Source organism: Spea bombifrons, chromosome 4 (genome assembly GCF_027358695.1).
Source record: "Spea bombifrons isolate aSpeBom1 chromosome 4, aSpeBom1.2.pri, whole genome shotgun sequence".
Lineage (NCBI taxonomy): Eukaryota > Metazoa > Chordata > Amphibia > Anura > Pelobatidae > Spea > Spea bombifrons.
Window position 1 is genome coordinate 75,510,427 of NC_071090.1, and position 16,642 is coordinate 75,527,068.

The 16,642-nt window shown below is 44.3% G+C and overlaps 1 protein-coding gene and 3 non-coding genes across 4 annotated transcripts; all 4 read right to left on the reverse strand.

The window, feature by feature from the left end:
* Positions 1-6,395: 6,395 nt before the first annotated feature.
* RPS17 (ribosomal protein S17) lies at positions 6,396-10,996 on the reverse strand. Its single transcript, XM_053464775.1, has 5 exons — positions 10,910-10,996; positions 9,419-9,570; positions 8,813-8,918; positions 7,149-7,214; positions 6,396-6,517 (listed from the first exon to the last, which is right to left on the reverse strand). Exons 1-5 carry the CDS (start codon positions 10,910-10,912, stop codon positions 6,437-6,439), a joined length of 408 nt encoding a protein of 135 aa, XP_053320750.1. The 5' UTR covers positions 10,913-10,996; the 3' UTR covers positions 6,396-6,436.
* Positions 6,777-6,908, reverse strand: LOC128492948 (small nucleolar RNA SNORA71). The gene has a single exon (XR_008354158.1). It is a non-coding gene; the product is annotated as a small nucleolar RNA SNORA71 (small nucleolar RNA).
* LOC128492949 (small nucleolar RNA SNORA71) lies at positions 9,014-9,147 on the reverse strand. Its single transcript, XR_008354159.1, has one exon. It is a non-coding gene; the product is annotated as a small nucleolar RNA SNORA71 (small nucleolar RNA).
* On the reverse strand, positions 9,898-10,030 carry LOC128492947 (small nucleolar RNA SNORA71). Its single transcript, XR_008354157.1, has one exon. It is a non-coding gene; the product is annotated as a small nucleolar RNA SNORA71 (small nucleolar RNA).
* Positions 10,997-16,642: the final 5,646 nt, after the last annotated feature.

A 16,642-nucleotide genomic window follows, 5' to 3' on the forward strand; every position in this document is an offset into this window, starting at 1 on the left:
GGTGTGCTAGATCAGGACTAGCCTCCCTGGCGCTTTTCCCCCTACCCCGCCTTCTAACTGTAACCCAGCTAGCTGCCTGACTGTCCTGTACCTCCATCCCGCTATCCTCCCCCACCTCTACCCGCGAGAGAGCTTGCTCAGTGAGCAGCAGACTCCTCTCCAAGTTGTCAATAGATCTCAGTGTTGCAAGTTGCTCCTCTAGACTCAGGATTTGTGCTTCCAAATGAGCAACCTGCACACATCTCGCACAGCAATATGCACCCTCGAAGCGCTGATCAAGGATTGCATACATTGAGCAAGATGTACACCTGACCGCATTGTCAAACATGGAGGACATCTTGGCAATGGGGATAGCTCAAATAACTGGCAAAAACAGACAGTAAGGTGCAATATATATATAAATATATATGGAATAACAAGGATGTATACTTTACCCTCCTTTTTGCTTTTTAACTCCTTCTTTGCTTGTAACTCCTCACTTAGAGATGTCACTTAGGAGATTCGCCCCAGCTCAGGATTCGCTTGTGTGTCCAAGCTAAATGCAACTGCAAAAAGCCTCCCGGTCCTCCCGGCTGCCTTCCTGCGTTCCATTCGGTCCCGGCTTATTGCCTTTATTTGGTCTCACAAACGTCCGAGGATATCTACGAAGCTCCTGCAGCGGCCCAAGTTCTCTGGAGGTTTAGGTGTTCCGAATGTTCAGCTCTACTATTTGGCTGCCCATCTGGCTCAGGCTCTGCTGCTCTTCTCGGATGCTTCCCGGGTGGCCTGGGTTGATCTGGAGAACCTTTATGCTCGTCCATACGGCATTGGAGATCTTCTGTGGCTCCCTCAGTCGCTGCGGCCGTCGTTGGCGGACGCCTTACCTACTACGAAACGATCCATTGCTCTGCGGGATAAACATAGACTCTCTCTCCGTTTTCCACCGCTGCTTTCCCGATATGCTCCGCTCTCTGCCGTGAAGGCTATCCTGCCGCAAACGTCCCTGGATGCCTGGATCCGGCATGGTGTCCGGTCAATTTCACAGCTTTTTACATCATCGCACGTCCGCTCCTTCCAGGACTTGTGTGCTGAGTTTGGTCTCATGAGACAGGATTTCTTCAAATACCTTCAGCTCCGCTCTGTTCTGCAGAAGTCTGTGTCACATGCTCCGGCTACGCCTGTCGTCAAAATGTGCCTTCGGGCTCCACTGGTCTCCAAGGCCATCTCGCTCTGTTACCTGGCTCTGCTGAATCCTGGTACGGATGTTAAGCTCCCTTATATGGTCGCGTGGGAACGCGAATTGGGTCGCACATTTGATGTCTCCGACTGGTTTCAGGCTCTGTCCACGATCCGTGGTGTCTCCAAAAATGTAACCCACTTTGAGACTAATAGGAAGATCTTGTTTCGCTGGTACTATGTACCCACCACGTTGGCGTCCATTTTCCCGACGGTTTCTCCATTGTGCTGGCGTCAATGCGGTGCCAGGGGTTCGATGTCACATATCTGGTGGGACTGCCCTGTCCTGCGTGGCTACTGGACGGACGTCTTTGATCTTGGTGCTCACCTTCTCTCCTGTCAGGTCCCTCAGTCGATTGAACTGGCGCTCCTGGACATGTTTCCGGATGACCTCTCTGGCCCTCGTCGGAAGCTGCTGGCGCATGTGCTTATTGCTGCGAAAATTAGTATCGCCAAGAAATGGAAGTCTCTATCCCCCCCCTCTATACATGATGTCCTTTATTCTCTTACTACGACTTGCCAATATGAGAGGGCGGCTCATTTTGCTGGTAACACACCACATATTTTTGAGGAGACTTGGGAAGCCTGGCTTACGTTCTATCAAAATCAATTTGGTCATACCCCTTCGGGCTTCATACTGGGGTCACTCCGTACGCCTTGGTTTCTCAAGGCTACTGCGGATTCATAGTTCAGGCGTATCAACGACTGGTTGCGGCCTAGTTCTTGGTATCCTATCCTTGTCCCCCCCCTCCTTGTCTCTCCTTTGGTGTGCTTTTCCCTTTTGTGTGTCCTTGTCTTCGTTTTATGTGGGTTTTTTTTTTTTTTTCTGTCTGTGCTTTCTATTGTATGTTATTATTCTTTTTCTTTTCACATGTTATATGGCTTGTTACGAGGATGTATTGAGAGTGTTTGGGAACCTTGGTTCCGTGTATTTTGGTTCTCATTGCCATTGTTAATTTCCAATCTATGTACCCTTGCTGATTTTGTCCTGGCATGGTCTATTGTAAAACCAATAAACTTTAAGTGTTAAAAAAAAAAAAACTACTTTATATGACTAGGATTGGTTTTCAAATTTGGCATGGCGGTAATAGTGTCACAGATATCAAAACCACTGCATGAAACCATAAGTTGAGGAAGTGTATTTCAATTAGGACCATTTTGACACTTTACAGTCAGGCATTTCATCACCATTTGCTGCCAAAGTTTGTGCAAATTTTATTATTTTGTGAGGTTTTTAAGCGCACATTTGAATGTTGCTTTGAATTTCTTATTGGATTGTATTTAAAGAATATGAGCAACTCCAGAAAAAAAAATCACTAATTTGCATTCACCAACATCCCTGAGCACAGCGATGCCTCACATACGCACAGTCGTGTGAAAAGAAAGTACAGCCTGTTTGAATTCTCCGGTTTTACATATCAGGACATCATAACAAACGTCTGCTCCTTAGCAGGTCTAAAAATTAGGTAAATATAACCCCAGATAAACAACACATGTCAGTCTCTCTCATTGTCATTTCACATATATGTATATATTGATCTGCCATAACATTATGACCACTGAAAGGTGAAATGAATAACACCGATAATCTTATCATGACACCCATTAGTCGGTGAGATATATTAGGCAGCAAGTGGACATTTCAAAGTTAATGTGTTAGAAGCAGGAAAAATGGGCAAGTGTAAGGATCTGAGCGACTTTGACAAGAGCCAATTTGTAATGGGTAGATGACTGGATCAGAGCATCTCCAAAACTGCAGCTCTTGTGGAGTGTTCCTGGTCTGCAGTGGTCAGTACCTATTTGAGTTTCCGTGTGAGTATTTGGTGTCTGCATGTGTGTTTGTTTATCTCTGGTGTTGGCACGAATGTGTGTCAGTGTATAATATTAAAGCATGAGGGGGTTAGCAGTGCAAGGGAGTGAAGAGATAGAGTGTGCATGTACTGTATGTCTATATGTAGATTGAGTTAGAGTCGGTGCATGTGGATTTGCATGTTAGTATGAGCATGTGTTCTAGTTCTAGTTTGGGCAGGCATAGAAATACTGCACCCAGGCACCACTTGATTAAACATACTGTTCTGAAATCTGTGGGGAACAGCGAGGACTTCTTACTCTCTCCATGTTATTGGGGGGGGGGGGGTTATTGTAAGTTTGCGAGCAGGGCTCTCTCCACCCAATACATCGGTTTGTCTTAGTCTGTCAATTCTTGTCTTGTCATACCCCTTGAATATATGTATTATATTAAGTGCTGCATAAACTGTTGGCGCTATATTAATAAAATAATAACAGACCAGATTAACCTTTATTCTGGGCACATGTACTCCAACCCCATCACAATCTTCTTTATACATATATTTGTATGCAGTCCAAATGACTTAAAAGCTACCTGCGAGAAAAGTACACATCCTAACCTTACGTTGTCATGAGCTACCGATTATACAGAGTTACAGGTGGTTAACAAGCTGCAGCAATTGTGCCTATTTTACCTTTTTTCTTTGCATCTACAAAGCAATTTCTCAAAAAAGCAGAGATATTTTTGTACAAGTGTACTACATCAGGGCTTGACAAATATGTTGTGAATCTAGGCGCCAGCTAAACAAGTTAGGAGCCAGGATTTTTTTTTTTTTTTAAACTAACAGTTGGTTAGGAGTGATCTGATCATCAGCCCACTTACTAAACTCACAGCATTTGACCTGGAAGCACCCTGGACTTTCAGGTCAGTGCTGTTTTTTTTTTTTATTTTATTATTTTTTAATAATGTTTAAATGTTAACCCCTGCAATGGGCTTCCAGGCAGACCACCAGCAGCAGAGCCCCTTACAAAACGGGAATTAACCCCTAAATGCCACGATCGCGGCATTGAAGGGGTTAACGCTGCCCTGTAGCTCTCATGGAGCGATCAGGCAGCAGGGGGATGTTGTGTCAGGTCCCCACACTTGTGTGGGGACCCAATCAACACTGAACCCCCTTTCCTGAAGCTGCCTGTGGCAGCTGAAAACGCTATTGCAGGTTTTCCTGCAATCGCGGTTTCAGCCTACAGGATCACTCCGTGGGAGTGATCTCAGGCTCGGGCTCTGAGTGCTGTGCGGTCTGCCCAGATGCCTGGGCAGACAGCAGCAGCAGCGCCCCCGCGTGGTGACGCGGGGACATTTTTTTTGTGGATGTAAGAGGCTGACAAACTCCTAGGCGCCAGGACAAAATTCTGAGTCGCCATGGCGACCTGACGCCTGGGATTTGTCGAGCCCTGTACTACATGACCAAAGTATGAGGTCACCCTAGCATCACACCTACATGAGTGTGTTGGACATCCTATTCCAAAACCAGAGGCATTAATACGTCTCAAGCTATCCACAAGAGTTTGGGGTATATTTGTGTCCATTTAGCATTAAGTCTGTAACGTACATTTTGCAGACAGTGCATTTTACTGCATGTATACAGGTGCATGTGTTTTTATTAGAATAGAGTTAGAAAACATGGCTTTGTTCATTTTGCTTGTTGCCTGTTCACTTCTACTGAAGCACACAAATGATGACCAACAATAGCTCAACTTGTGTACTTGTAAGCCAACACTGCAGGTATACTTCAGAAGAAATCTTACTAATGACTCAAATAAAATTAAATAAAAAGCTCCATGTAAATTTTACTCAAGTTGGGGGGAGTAGCGCGTTCCTAGAAGAGAACAATAGCTTTTAGCATTACTAAACACAAATGTGAGAAAACGAAATTGTAAACATACAGATAGGCCTGCTTTAACCACATTTTGCTAACTGCTACTTTATGCAGTCCATTCAAGGATCTATACAGTTATAAGCAGTCTGATCTGGTCAGACAGTCTTTGCAACAGCTGATGAGAAAGGTTGGAATATCAGGACAGGCTGAGCTTCAAAACTTTTGGTCAGTGTATTTGGAATAAGCGCTCTATCACTTTTTTCATATACACTTATTTTAGATAAACCCCCCCAAAAAACTGCCAGCGCATTTAGGGGTGCAAGTAAGCCCCGCAATAAACCCCTGGGCAGCAAGCTACAAGCAGACTAATGAGGAGCCAACAACCTCACATACGTGCAGAGAAAATACATGTTATATCATCTTATTTTAGATGCCCTAGACAGCCTGAGACCAACTATAAGACCATTAATCATTTAAATGAAACAATACTATTTCTGTCACCTTAGATTTCCACTGAGCCATGCTATGTATATCAGAGAACACGCTAAAGATGCCAACAGAAAAGCTCCAGGATGACGTATGGTGAATGCAGCATAAGATGGGTAATGTGCAAATGAATGATTCAGCAGTGATATGTTCCCTTTGCCGAGTGACTAGGAGATACGCCATAAACCTATCTCCATTCTGTAAAGTTAACGGGTGAGAATTTGTTTCAATTAGGAAGTTCTATGGCAATATAAAAGCACGTCACACACACCGATTAGCCATAACATTATAACCACCTATTATTGTGTAGCTCCCAAAACAGCCCTGACCCGTCGAGGCATGGACTCCACTAGACCTCTGAAGTTGTGCTGTGGTATCTGGCACCAAAAAGCTAGCAGCAGATTCTTTAAATTGTGAGGCTTACCTCCATGTAAGCGAACGCACCTGGCCATCCACTTGATGTAAAGTGGACAGAGGTCAACATGGGCACCCTGGTCTGCAGCCCCACACCCAACAAACTGCGACGCACTGTGTGCTCCGAGACCTTTAACTTTTTTTCCCCGCAATTAGATCTACAGCTCCTCTATCGCATTTGCCTTCCTCCCCCACATGTATTAATGAGCCTTGGCCACCCATGACTGATGGTTCAATGCTTTTCCATCCTAGGATAACTTTTGATAGGCACCGACTACTGCAGAGCAGGAACACCCCACAAGAGCTGTAGTTTTGGAGATGTGACCCGGTTGTCTAGCCATCACAATTGTACCCTTGTCAAAGTGGCTCAGATCCTTACGCTTGCCAATTTGTCCTGCTTTTAAACACATCATTGACAGGTGGCATGATAGAGATTATCAGCATTAGTCACCTCAACAGTCAGTGCTCATGTTATGGCTGTTTGGTGTGTATATGTTTAATATTAAACAATTCCTTTGTATACTGTTGGTACATTGGCAGAAAAAAGCATTGTTAACATGTTATTTTTCAGTAGTCTCAAAGAAGAATGGATATAAAGTACAGACAAAGCAGATGTGGTTTTCCCAAATTTATTGGAAAGTGTACGATACAAACATTTAAACAGCGCCCCGTGGCGTTTTGAAATTCATCCCCACAGTAGGCTGGGTGACTTGCAGGTTGGACAGGCCGCCAAAGTCCTGAAAACAGAAGAGGAAGATTGTAAAGACCAGATACTACATGATGGCAACAGTAACTTACTTGTGACATACACCTTACTGCCAAAACATTTTACACTACAACGCAAATATAATAGTTGATATGTTAGACCATTGAATTAGACAGTTTGTTACCAATGGTAGTATTGTGCATAATCCCCCCTCCTTTCCTGAATTCGCTTTTAGCCGGTATTTAAGACATTAAAGCGAAGTTTACATAAAGGTAGTTCTGAAGTAACACTGTGTGAAGGTCACAGGGTTTGGTATGTAAAGTGTATGACATCCAAACACGGGAAAAGCCTTCACAAAATTCTATTCCTGCAGTATCAATGATCAGGCCACTAATAGTGCCACAATCACTTTCGATGCAGGCAATACACAATAGGTACACAGCTCGAAAAACAAGCATTTGCCAATTAACTAGGTGCCAATTGTCTAGGATCTACAACAATTTCAGTGTTGAATAGCAACTTTAAAAACAAGAAGAGTCTTTTTACTGGAAAATCTATAATAACATCACTTTTTGTTTTTTAAACTACAAGGGCAGCATTCAAAACGCAAGCATCAATCCCTTGGTTCTTGTGATTGCCAATAAAGGAGACTGAATACATACCAACAACTTCAGCATTTCCTTGGTGTCAGGATCCACCTCAATAATCTCTTGATCCAGGGCAGATACCTAAAGAAAAGAACAATTTAGCATTTTTACATGACAGCATATTTACAAAGAAAATCCAAAACATATGCAGCAAATGATAATAAAACTCTGGATGGCTCCATTATTTTTAGCATCTTTATACCTCGCTACTATGTTGTAATTACATCTGCATTGGTGGGAACAGATTAGCGCAGATCAGCAGAGTGCTGTCCAGTGGCATAACAGACTCATCTGAAGAGGGCTTAACCAGTGGATATGGTATTAGATATCACCATTAACAGCACGAAACGTATGCTTTAATGTAGAGCAGAAAGGAGGATCTGTATACAATTGATCATACACATCGGTGCACAATTAACCATCGCTATCAAGGTCCATGTTCATTGAACCATTTGATTGTTGTGGTACAACCACATTCTAAACACTGCACCAGAAAATTTTTTTTTACATAACCAACATTTTTCATATCGTTTTGCCTCGCAACCAAATATTCTTAACTTTATGGCTCTGCATGCTCCATTAAGCTTAGATTTATGGTTTCACCCTAAAGTAGCAGGTGGAAAGTGATAATTTCTAGTGACCAAGACAAGAACAGTAAAATATGATTTTTCATATTTTTAGTCTTCAAAAAGGGATAAATAAGGATTCTGTAGTAGCCTAAGAGTTAAGGTCAATTTAGAAGTATACATTTTACAAAAGTGTACGCTGCTCTATAAATGCCTGAACATAAAGTTTAATTCCTGCTTGAGCCCTTTCCAATGCATACTTTAACAAGCAAACATAGCACAAAACACCTAAATCGCTTAAGAGGACACCAAATGGTTACATGAAAATAGATTTAAATGCAGCGCTATAGTGAACTGCACATTATATCCCAAGCCAATGCCAGAACTGTGGAAGTCACACTTGAAATGTTGTAAGTGACATTGCCCATAAGGCTCTGTATGAATTACATTTGAGGTAGCGTGAATCGCAAAATCAATTGTAAGCCTAACTTGGAAATAAGAAATGCCTTTCGGAGAAGTAATTTTGGGTGTTAATATATCTGAGAAATACATGCAGTAGAAGGGAGTTGAAACACGAGGATGGTCTTATGTACATCCATGGAATCTATTATGAGACCAAGGACTGATTAAGGTCTTTACATCAAGAAAAATGGGAAGATTCTGTCATTTGACTCATGCAACATCAGATAATAGTCAACAGTGAAAACCCGTACAAATACTACCCGCAACACCGTCTCAAAGAGTGACAATGAGTGCCGTCAAAGCAACTTTTGTCTTTCCATGACCAAATACATTTATAAAATGTATTAATTTAATGTATTATATTAATGAAGCTGCAATTAAATCCCTATTGCGATTTCCTAAATCAAATACATAATTTTCTTCGCTTTCTCCAACTTAATGCACAAAATGTCATGGAGAACCACCATCCCACCCCACTTTCATAACCAAGCACTAAAAAGGAGAGCACTTCCTAACTGCAGTACAGCAGACACTTAACAGAGGGGCATTCAGCATGAGTTCAAGGATAATAAGAGAACACACTGTAATAAGTGCAGGTGTTTTTGCTCTCATTTTACATGATTTCTACCCCAACAGTTCCTGTAAACATACCTCAGGGACATAGTTATCCCTTCTCTCTCTTTCCTCCTCCTGCAGTTTGATGGAGATGCCTCTGACGGGGCCTCTCTGGATGCGCTTCATCAGATGTGTGACATACCTAAAAGGGAAACCAATAAAGTTAAGGACTGATAAATATGCCAAAGCTATCATTTAGAAAGTTTAGTTGCAAGTTGTTAGGCGTTGTTATGGCAGTGTGTGAAGCTAACAGGGCTTGGTAGGCACCAAAGGCATTGCCCCCAAACACGGGAAAAAGTTTCACATAATACTTTCCCTGCAGTATCAATGACCAGGCGACTGATAGAGCCAAAATCACTTTCGATGCAGGTTTAACGTGGTTTTGCTCCAAGGGGGATTAAGAAATGAAAGACAAAATGAATGGCTCCTGTGTTTTGATTAAATCATAAGCAAAAACAAAAAGCAGCAAAGGCAAGAACGATCCAGAGCCATTTCAACCAAGCCAAACCATGGAACCTAACGCAACAGAGACCTCCATGTTCAGAAATGATGCATGGAACACCTCTGCCGCACTTTTCCTTGAATATTTAACCAATTTCATGCTCCAAAACCATCTAAAGCCTATTCCCCCCCTAAACTTACCCAGCGATCTTATTGCGCAGTTTCTTGCTTGGGATGATGGCGATTTCCTCACACACGCGCTTGTTGGTGTGGAAGTCATTACCCAGCCGGGTGTAGTATTTTTCAATGATGACCCGAGCGGCCTTTTTCACGGTCTTTGTCCTGACGCGTCCCTATTATAAAAAAAAAAGGCATAAACGAGTTAGCGTCCAGGAGTATGAACAGTTAATAGCAAAGTACTAAGGAACTCTAGTCCAGCACACCGCAGCTTTCCCCACCAATGCTGGAAGGTGCACTTACCAAGTGTGTTCCTACAAACCAGCAGTCACAGGACGCATTTCAATACCAAGAGTTTATATTAAACATTTGGTGGCATAATGCCCACGGCTTACCTGTCACATCAATACCAAAGCTGCACATGGAGCAACGGACCTTTAAATATGGCATATTGTCAAAATCACAACCGCCTAGCAGTAAATCAACAGGACTAGCGAAAATAATGTGCGAAAGTGACAGGGTTTGGTAGGCATGGTGTGAGCTGCTCCAAACACGGGAAATACTTTCAACGGCTTCTCTCCCTGCAGTATCAATGACCGGGTCACACAGCAGACCACAATCACTTTCGATGCAGGTTGCTCAAGAAAAACATGGATATAAAACCAGATTGTTGGCAATGACAAGAAGCCACACACTCGAGCCAAGTGGCCCTGTAGTAGGAATGCGAGGCCCATCAACTTAACCTGAAGGGGAACATTAGTGTTTTGTGTTTTAACACCCCAGGTTTTTAAAGTCAATCATACAGCATGCAGGACACCAACACTCAAGTGAGTGGATCCTTCCCCAGACTTAAAGAAAATCAAAGATTTAAGATCCAGCAGGACTCTGAACGTATGTAGTGACATAAAGAAAACAGAACACCAACAGCCACACGTTTTCAAATACAGTCCTAACATCTCCCACAGCCCTGGAAAAAAGAACTTCCGACCGATCGCCTATAGGAAAGGAGTCGGCCATTAGCTCGAAAACACGTTGAGAACCAGCAGAGGCTGGACGCAAAACACAGCATTCTCTAACCTGTTAACGATCTGAGAAAAGACATCGTGAGTCAGGTCACATCGGACATTCTATGTATCAAGAGTAGCGACAGGCCGCAATCCCCGGGCTGGATTAGACGCAGCCCCCGGAAACGAAGCTTCGCTTCACGGCCCGCTCCGTCAACGTCGCCCACAGAATCAAAACATATGTAAGCCATTCTCACACACACCATTACTAAATTACAACCGCACGGCAAAACGAAGAAGAAGTCTGAGCAGCCGGGCCTCCATGACACCCTCAGCGGCTGCTTCACTACCCTTATTTCCAATTAGCACAGTCGTCTGCTGCTAATATTAGACTCGATGGCTCGGTAAGGGTGTCAGGGAGCCTCAACGGCGCAGGCAGAGTCGCTTCTGTCTGTAAAAAGACAGGATGGCAAAGGATAACACAGGAGACAGTCGAAGATTGTAGACCCACCATGTTGGACCGAGCTGGTAGAAGAGGGCAAAGGATGCTGGGAGCGGGGATATAAAGAGGCGGAAGCGTCTGCGCAAACAACTTTAGTCCAGCGGCCTCTAGCGGACTGGAGGAGAAATGCGGACTTAATCGGGAATTCTATAAGGATTTACCTTGCAAAACGAGACATACCTCCCGAGTGTCCGTTTTTGGGACACCAGCCCCGTTGTTTGATGTCCATCTTTTCTAGGAATTAAGAATGTTTTCTGTCTATAGGTGTATTGGTGCACATTGTTCAACCATAATGTGAATAGAAACAGCAACAAGTGTGTTTCTAAATGTAAATAAAATGCATAATGCTTCATCCAAATATTTTACTCAGTTACGTAAGTAGCTAAATCCTTCTTGGCTTTATGGCAAAGATCAAGTCAGTGTGAGAGAAGGAACACTTGGTCCTCTGGCCTCAGTGGTCTGTGGAGCCCATGGTACCCTTGGAGCTCCTGTTAGGTCCACCAGAGTGCCCAGTGTGTGGTTGTGTTAGGTTTGGGGGCACTTTTTCACATCAATGCCTGGGCAGATAAGAGCGCCAATGAACACTGGACCCATCTTAAACCTTTTATTTATTTTTTATCCCTCCCTATGCCCGGGTAGTGGATGGAGAAACTTTCATAACACCAGCCATGGGCTGGAGCCAGTATGGCACAAAATTGCCCAAGTCTCTGGGTTTTTGCCCTAATCCCAGGGTGATGAGCAGGGGCGTAACTAGAAACCAAAGGGCCCCGGTGCGAGAATCTGTTAAGGCCACCCCCAACCCATCTATCCCTTTCTCACGATCTACCCTCTCCCTCCCTACCCCCCCTTCTCACGATCTACCCACTCCCTCCCTACCCCCCCTTCTCACGATCTACCCACTCCCTCCCTACCCCCCCTTCTCACGATCTACCCACTACCTCCCTACCCCCCCTTCTCACGATCTACCCACTCCCTCCCTACCCCCCCTTCTAACGATCTGCCCACTCCCTCCCTACCCCCCCTTTGTAGGTCACTTACCGTCAACTCCTGTGTTGGGAGCATGAGGCGTTTGTCTCGGGTGCCGGCGCTTCACTGCTGAGCGCCGGCATATGACGTCATATGCCGGTGCTTAGCGTGAAGCGCCGGCACCCGAGACAAACGCCTCACGCTCCCAACACTGCACTCTGGGCAGCGCTGAGGCAGGCGGCGGCAGCAGCGGCGGCGGGGAGCGGAGGCATCCTGGATTTCTGTCAGTCAGGGGGGCCCAAGAGTTGCCGAGCGGTCGTTTTCAGCAACCGCTCGGCACCCCTTGGGCCCCCCTGACTGGCAGAACTCCAGGGCCCGGTCGCAGTCGCGACCCCGGTAGTTCCGCCACTGGTGATGGGGCAGATTCTCAGGGTCACACAGCCTGGAGCTGACTCCTTCCTATTATATAGTGTTGTGTTCACAACTAAGATCGCATGTTGGCAAGAATATTTATTTTTAACTGCATGTCAACTGCATTTCTGCCCCTATCTTACTACTAACTTACTAACTTCATTCATTCACCCACACCCCCTTGCCTCTCTTGCAAATTTCACTGGTCCAGGGGAGGGGCGGTCATGCATCACTGGGGGGCCGTGCAGACGTCTATGTGGCCGACGCGACGCGGTCTATGCAGCCTAACGCGGGCCCTCAGCTTACAGGCCCGTGTTAGGCTGCCGTCCAGCCTACTGATTAGCAACCCCCTGATTAGTGGCACCCAGGGCGGACCGCCACCCGCCCTCCTTTAGGTACGCTACTGTCAGTTAATACTTTGGATACCAGTATGTTATATTTTGTATCCCTGCTTGAATGCAGGTGAATCAATTAAGTGTGTGTTTAAACAATGACAAGTCAAGGTGAGGGATGCCATTTGGTTAACAACTTTGGTAACTAGATAGAATCATCACAATCTGCTATTAAAGGGTTAATATGCATACCTGGGAACTACTCAGCTCCGGCTACCCGGAACCTTCCCTTGCGGGACGCGGCCAGGACTGCACGGTGACGTCAGGGGGTTAAAAGGCATATCATGGGGCACTCTGCCTCCAGAAAAGCCCTATGCCCCCCATATAACACCCCCCCCCAACTTACCAGTGCTTCTGACTCCCTGGTGTTTAGTGGGGGCAGCGTGCTCTGTCATAGAAGCCTCAGCGGAAGTGCCAGCAGCAGCAGGGGGTTGTCTGCGCCCATCGCGCAGACGTTCGCTGGGTGTCAGAGAGGAGAATTCCCTGCATAATAATTTTTTGATTATGGGTGCAGTGGAAATTTATGTGGGTCCATAAAACCCTGGTAGGTTTTACCCTTAGCTTTTTTTTTTTTGCAAAATGTGCATAATGGGAGGTTAAATTCTAACACAACTAGACTAGCAGGTGCTTTTTTTCTTTTCTTTATCATTTCGCCCTGCTGCGGCCAAGCAACAGGGTTAGGATCCAGATCCCCCGCAGTGCTGCAGGGGTCCTGTATCCTCCTCTCTGGTGGCTGGTGGGCACCTGCGCGATGCAGACAATCCCCGCTGCTGCCGGCACTTCCGCCGGAGCTTCTATGACGGAGCACCGGCGTGACATGACCTTCTGGTGCTCCGTCATAGAAGCCCCGCCAGAACTACCAGCAGCAGTGGAGGCTGTCTGGGCGCATCGTGAAGGCTTTCACCGGCTGCCCATCAGTACTCCATACCTCTAAATAAAAATGTAGAATGAGGCCACACATGTGCAGCCATCTGCACCTTAAAGCGCCACTCCGACCCCGCTTATAAACCACCATCATTGCAAATTTTCAGGATCTCCTCACACACTAAATGTCTTGAATCTCATTTTATTGAAAAGTATAGCGTAGACACTTGTCATTAGTTGTAAAACATATACACTGCAGTGAATTATAAAGCAGTCAACAATATAAAAATATATCAAATGTCATTGCGTTGTCTTATAGATACCAAAAACATTAACCAAACACACCAACATTTCACATGAGAAAGAGTCACTACACATCCATACAAATTTAAACAATGAGTGGTAGTTTAAGATGTGCATAAAATCCACAGATCTTTAACATTTACTTTCATTTATTGCTATACAATGAGAGAAACATATTATGTTACCCAAAAGATTTCAATGATTTTCTAGTAGAGGAGGAGAATATGCTAATATGAAATACTTATTTGGTTGTGATGATCCCAACTTTATTGTGTTATGCTTTATTCAGAAGGCTTATTTTCTAATATTTACACGATGAACCTGAATTTGTACAGCAAATTCTGAATCCATGGTTTATATTTATATGGGTTCAGATCTAATCTCTTTAGAGCCTTTTGACAAAAAAGACAAATTCTTCAATCCTTGAGATAAGTCAACCAATGTGTATTCTTCACCCTGTGATGACATTTCTGACCTCATTTCAATCTCTTGTAATGCAAGACCTGTTTCAGGTGATCCTACATATGTCTCCTGACTCAGACTAGACATTGGTCTTGTGAACTCAGGAGATTCTGTTGGAGAAGGCAGAGAACTTTCCTCTAAGTCCTTACGGGGGTAACGAGGGCTCACACCACTGTTTAATGGTGAAAAGTAAGAAGACCGATCTGACTCGTCATCCACCAAAGAAACTCTCCTATCTGACAGGCATGATGATGTTTCCTTTTGTTTCCACAGTACCGCTGTTTCCTGTTCTTTAGACAGAACAGAACCACTCCCCCATTCCTCTTGAGATGGACCGGTATCCCTGCTAGACACATACTTTATATTCTCAAAGTTATCATCTGACTCCTTAAAGTTATTCTGCCCTTTTTTCGTAATGCTTCCATTCTGATGTGTGATAAAAGCTCTTGTTTTGGGCAAGTTGCAAGATATCGTACTGCTTGAGTTTGTTGATCCCCTTCCTGTCATCTCTCCGGATTTCAGAAGCTGTGCTGATTTGAAAGCTCTTTTCTTCTCACCTGTATCAAAAGAGTATAAAATGCTTGGTTCCAGACCTGTTCTTCTTGGCATGTTGAGTATTAATGTTGCAATAATTAAATTGACATCTACAAATCTCCTGACACACTCTGTAGAGCCCTTCTCCTGCCCTTGATCTGGTAGACAGGATGCAGCTCAGTTCAATTAGTTTCATATTGGAAGATGTATCTTTAACACTGTGATCGTCACTGGGCACGGATCTAAAAGCCAATCACATGAGACCGATGTGGATGGGCTTTCGGGCCCTGTTTGCCAGCCACATAATCTCACATGGCTGCAACTCAAACTGTTAAGGTACACAATTCTGCCCTCTTCTGCCTCACAGGGACTGTTTCATTTGGGCTCAAAAAAATCTCTTTTAAACATTCCTGGCAGAGGGGCTAGATTGGAAGGTTTATAAAGATCATGATAGAATACTGGTGAGTTAATTTGGCCCGGGCAGGTAAAAAGTTTTTACTGTTTTCTTTTCAAAACAGTTTTACTTTTTGAAAAATATGTTTTCAGACAGCTGCATATTAGCAATTGTATGCATTCTAGCTCTTGGTCTCCTGACTGGCTGTGGTGCCCTATGGACAGCTTGGGGCTGATCTTCTGATTACTCACGTCTATGGTTCATCTGTGTCTCACTCCCATCAGTAAAGTCTTCAACGTCCGAATTCTTCTTGAAGTCTAGGAACTTGACTCTCTGCTGGCTCCCCTGTAACACACAGCACATAATTAAGCATCATAGTAATTTTCAAAGAGTAGATTGTGGAGGTGGGGACCTTTCACTGAATTCTTATTGCCAAGCATGTTGAACTCCCAATCCTACTTGTTTGGGTTGGTGGTTAAAGGGGAGCAAGCAAAGATCTCTCCTCATTGGGCTACCAGGGATGCACTAAAGGTTCCAGTAATGTAGCATTTATGTCTATGCTGCCAGGATCTTAACTGTATGCCACCACGGAGAGAGATACACGACTAGCGTAGAGCTCTACACGCTGCCCGGACTACGCACCGGGGACTCAGAAGCTCCGGTAAGTTTGGAGGAGGGAGGGGGAGGGTGTGTTAAATGGGGGGCATAAGGCATTTCTGGAGGCAGAGTGCTCTATGAAATGCCTTTTAACCCCCTTAATGCCACTCTGCCTCCAGAAATGCCTTTTAACCCTCTATACGCCACTCTGCCTCCTGAAATGCCTTATACCTCCCTATATTCCACTCTGACCCATAATATGCCTTTTAACCCCCTAAATGCCAGAGTGGCATATACGGGTATAAGGCAATGCTGGAGGCAGAGAGGCACATAGGGGGTTAAAAGGCATTTCATGGGGCACAGTGGCATATAGGGGGTATAAGGCATTTCTGGGGCAGATGTGCATAACTGGGGGGGGCAGGTTGAAAAAAAAGTAAATAAAAACAAAATATTTTTCTCAATCATAGCTTTTATTAAAAAAAAAATTGTTCACATATTTTACATGAATTAACATTTACTGGTTAAACTTTTTTCCTATAGGGTCGTCTTATATTCAGGCTTTTTCTTTTTTTCATAAATTAATATTCAGATTTTGGTCGTCTTATAATCAGGGTCATCTTATAATCGAGCAAATACGGTATATTTGAAATGTATAACCCATCTCCACGGCAGTCATTATTGTTCCCTTCTCTTACCCAAACAAGCTCAGAGGTTCGTGGGTACCGGGAGATATTTTCTCTGAGCTGTTCCACCTTTGCCCACTGTGACTGCCATTTCCGATACTCAGACTCCCTCCTTGAGATTCGGTCTAGCATTCTC

Bases quoted from the DNA above. Each gene is read 5' to 3' on its own strand.
- RPS17 (XM_053464775.1), bottom strand. The intron at 8,919-9,418 runs GTAAGTTTAGGG...TTTCCCTTTTAG, and splicing joins CTGCGCAATAAGATCGCTGG to GTATGTCACACATCTGATGA. The intron at 6,518-7,148 runs GTATGTATTCAG...TTCTGTTTTCAG, and splicing joins AGGAAATGCTGAAGTTGTTG to GACTTTGGCGGCCTGTCCAA.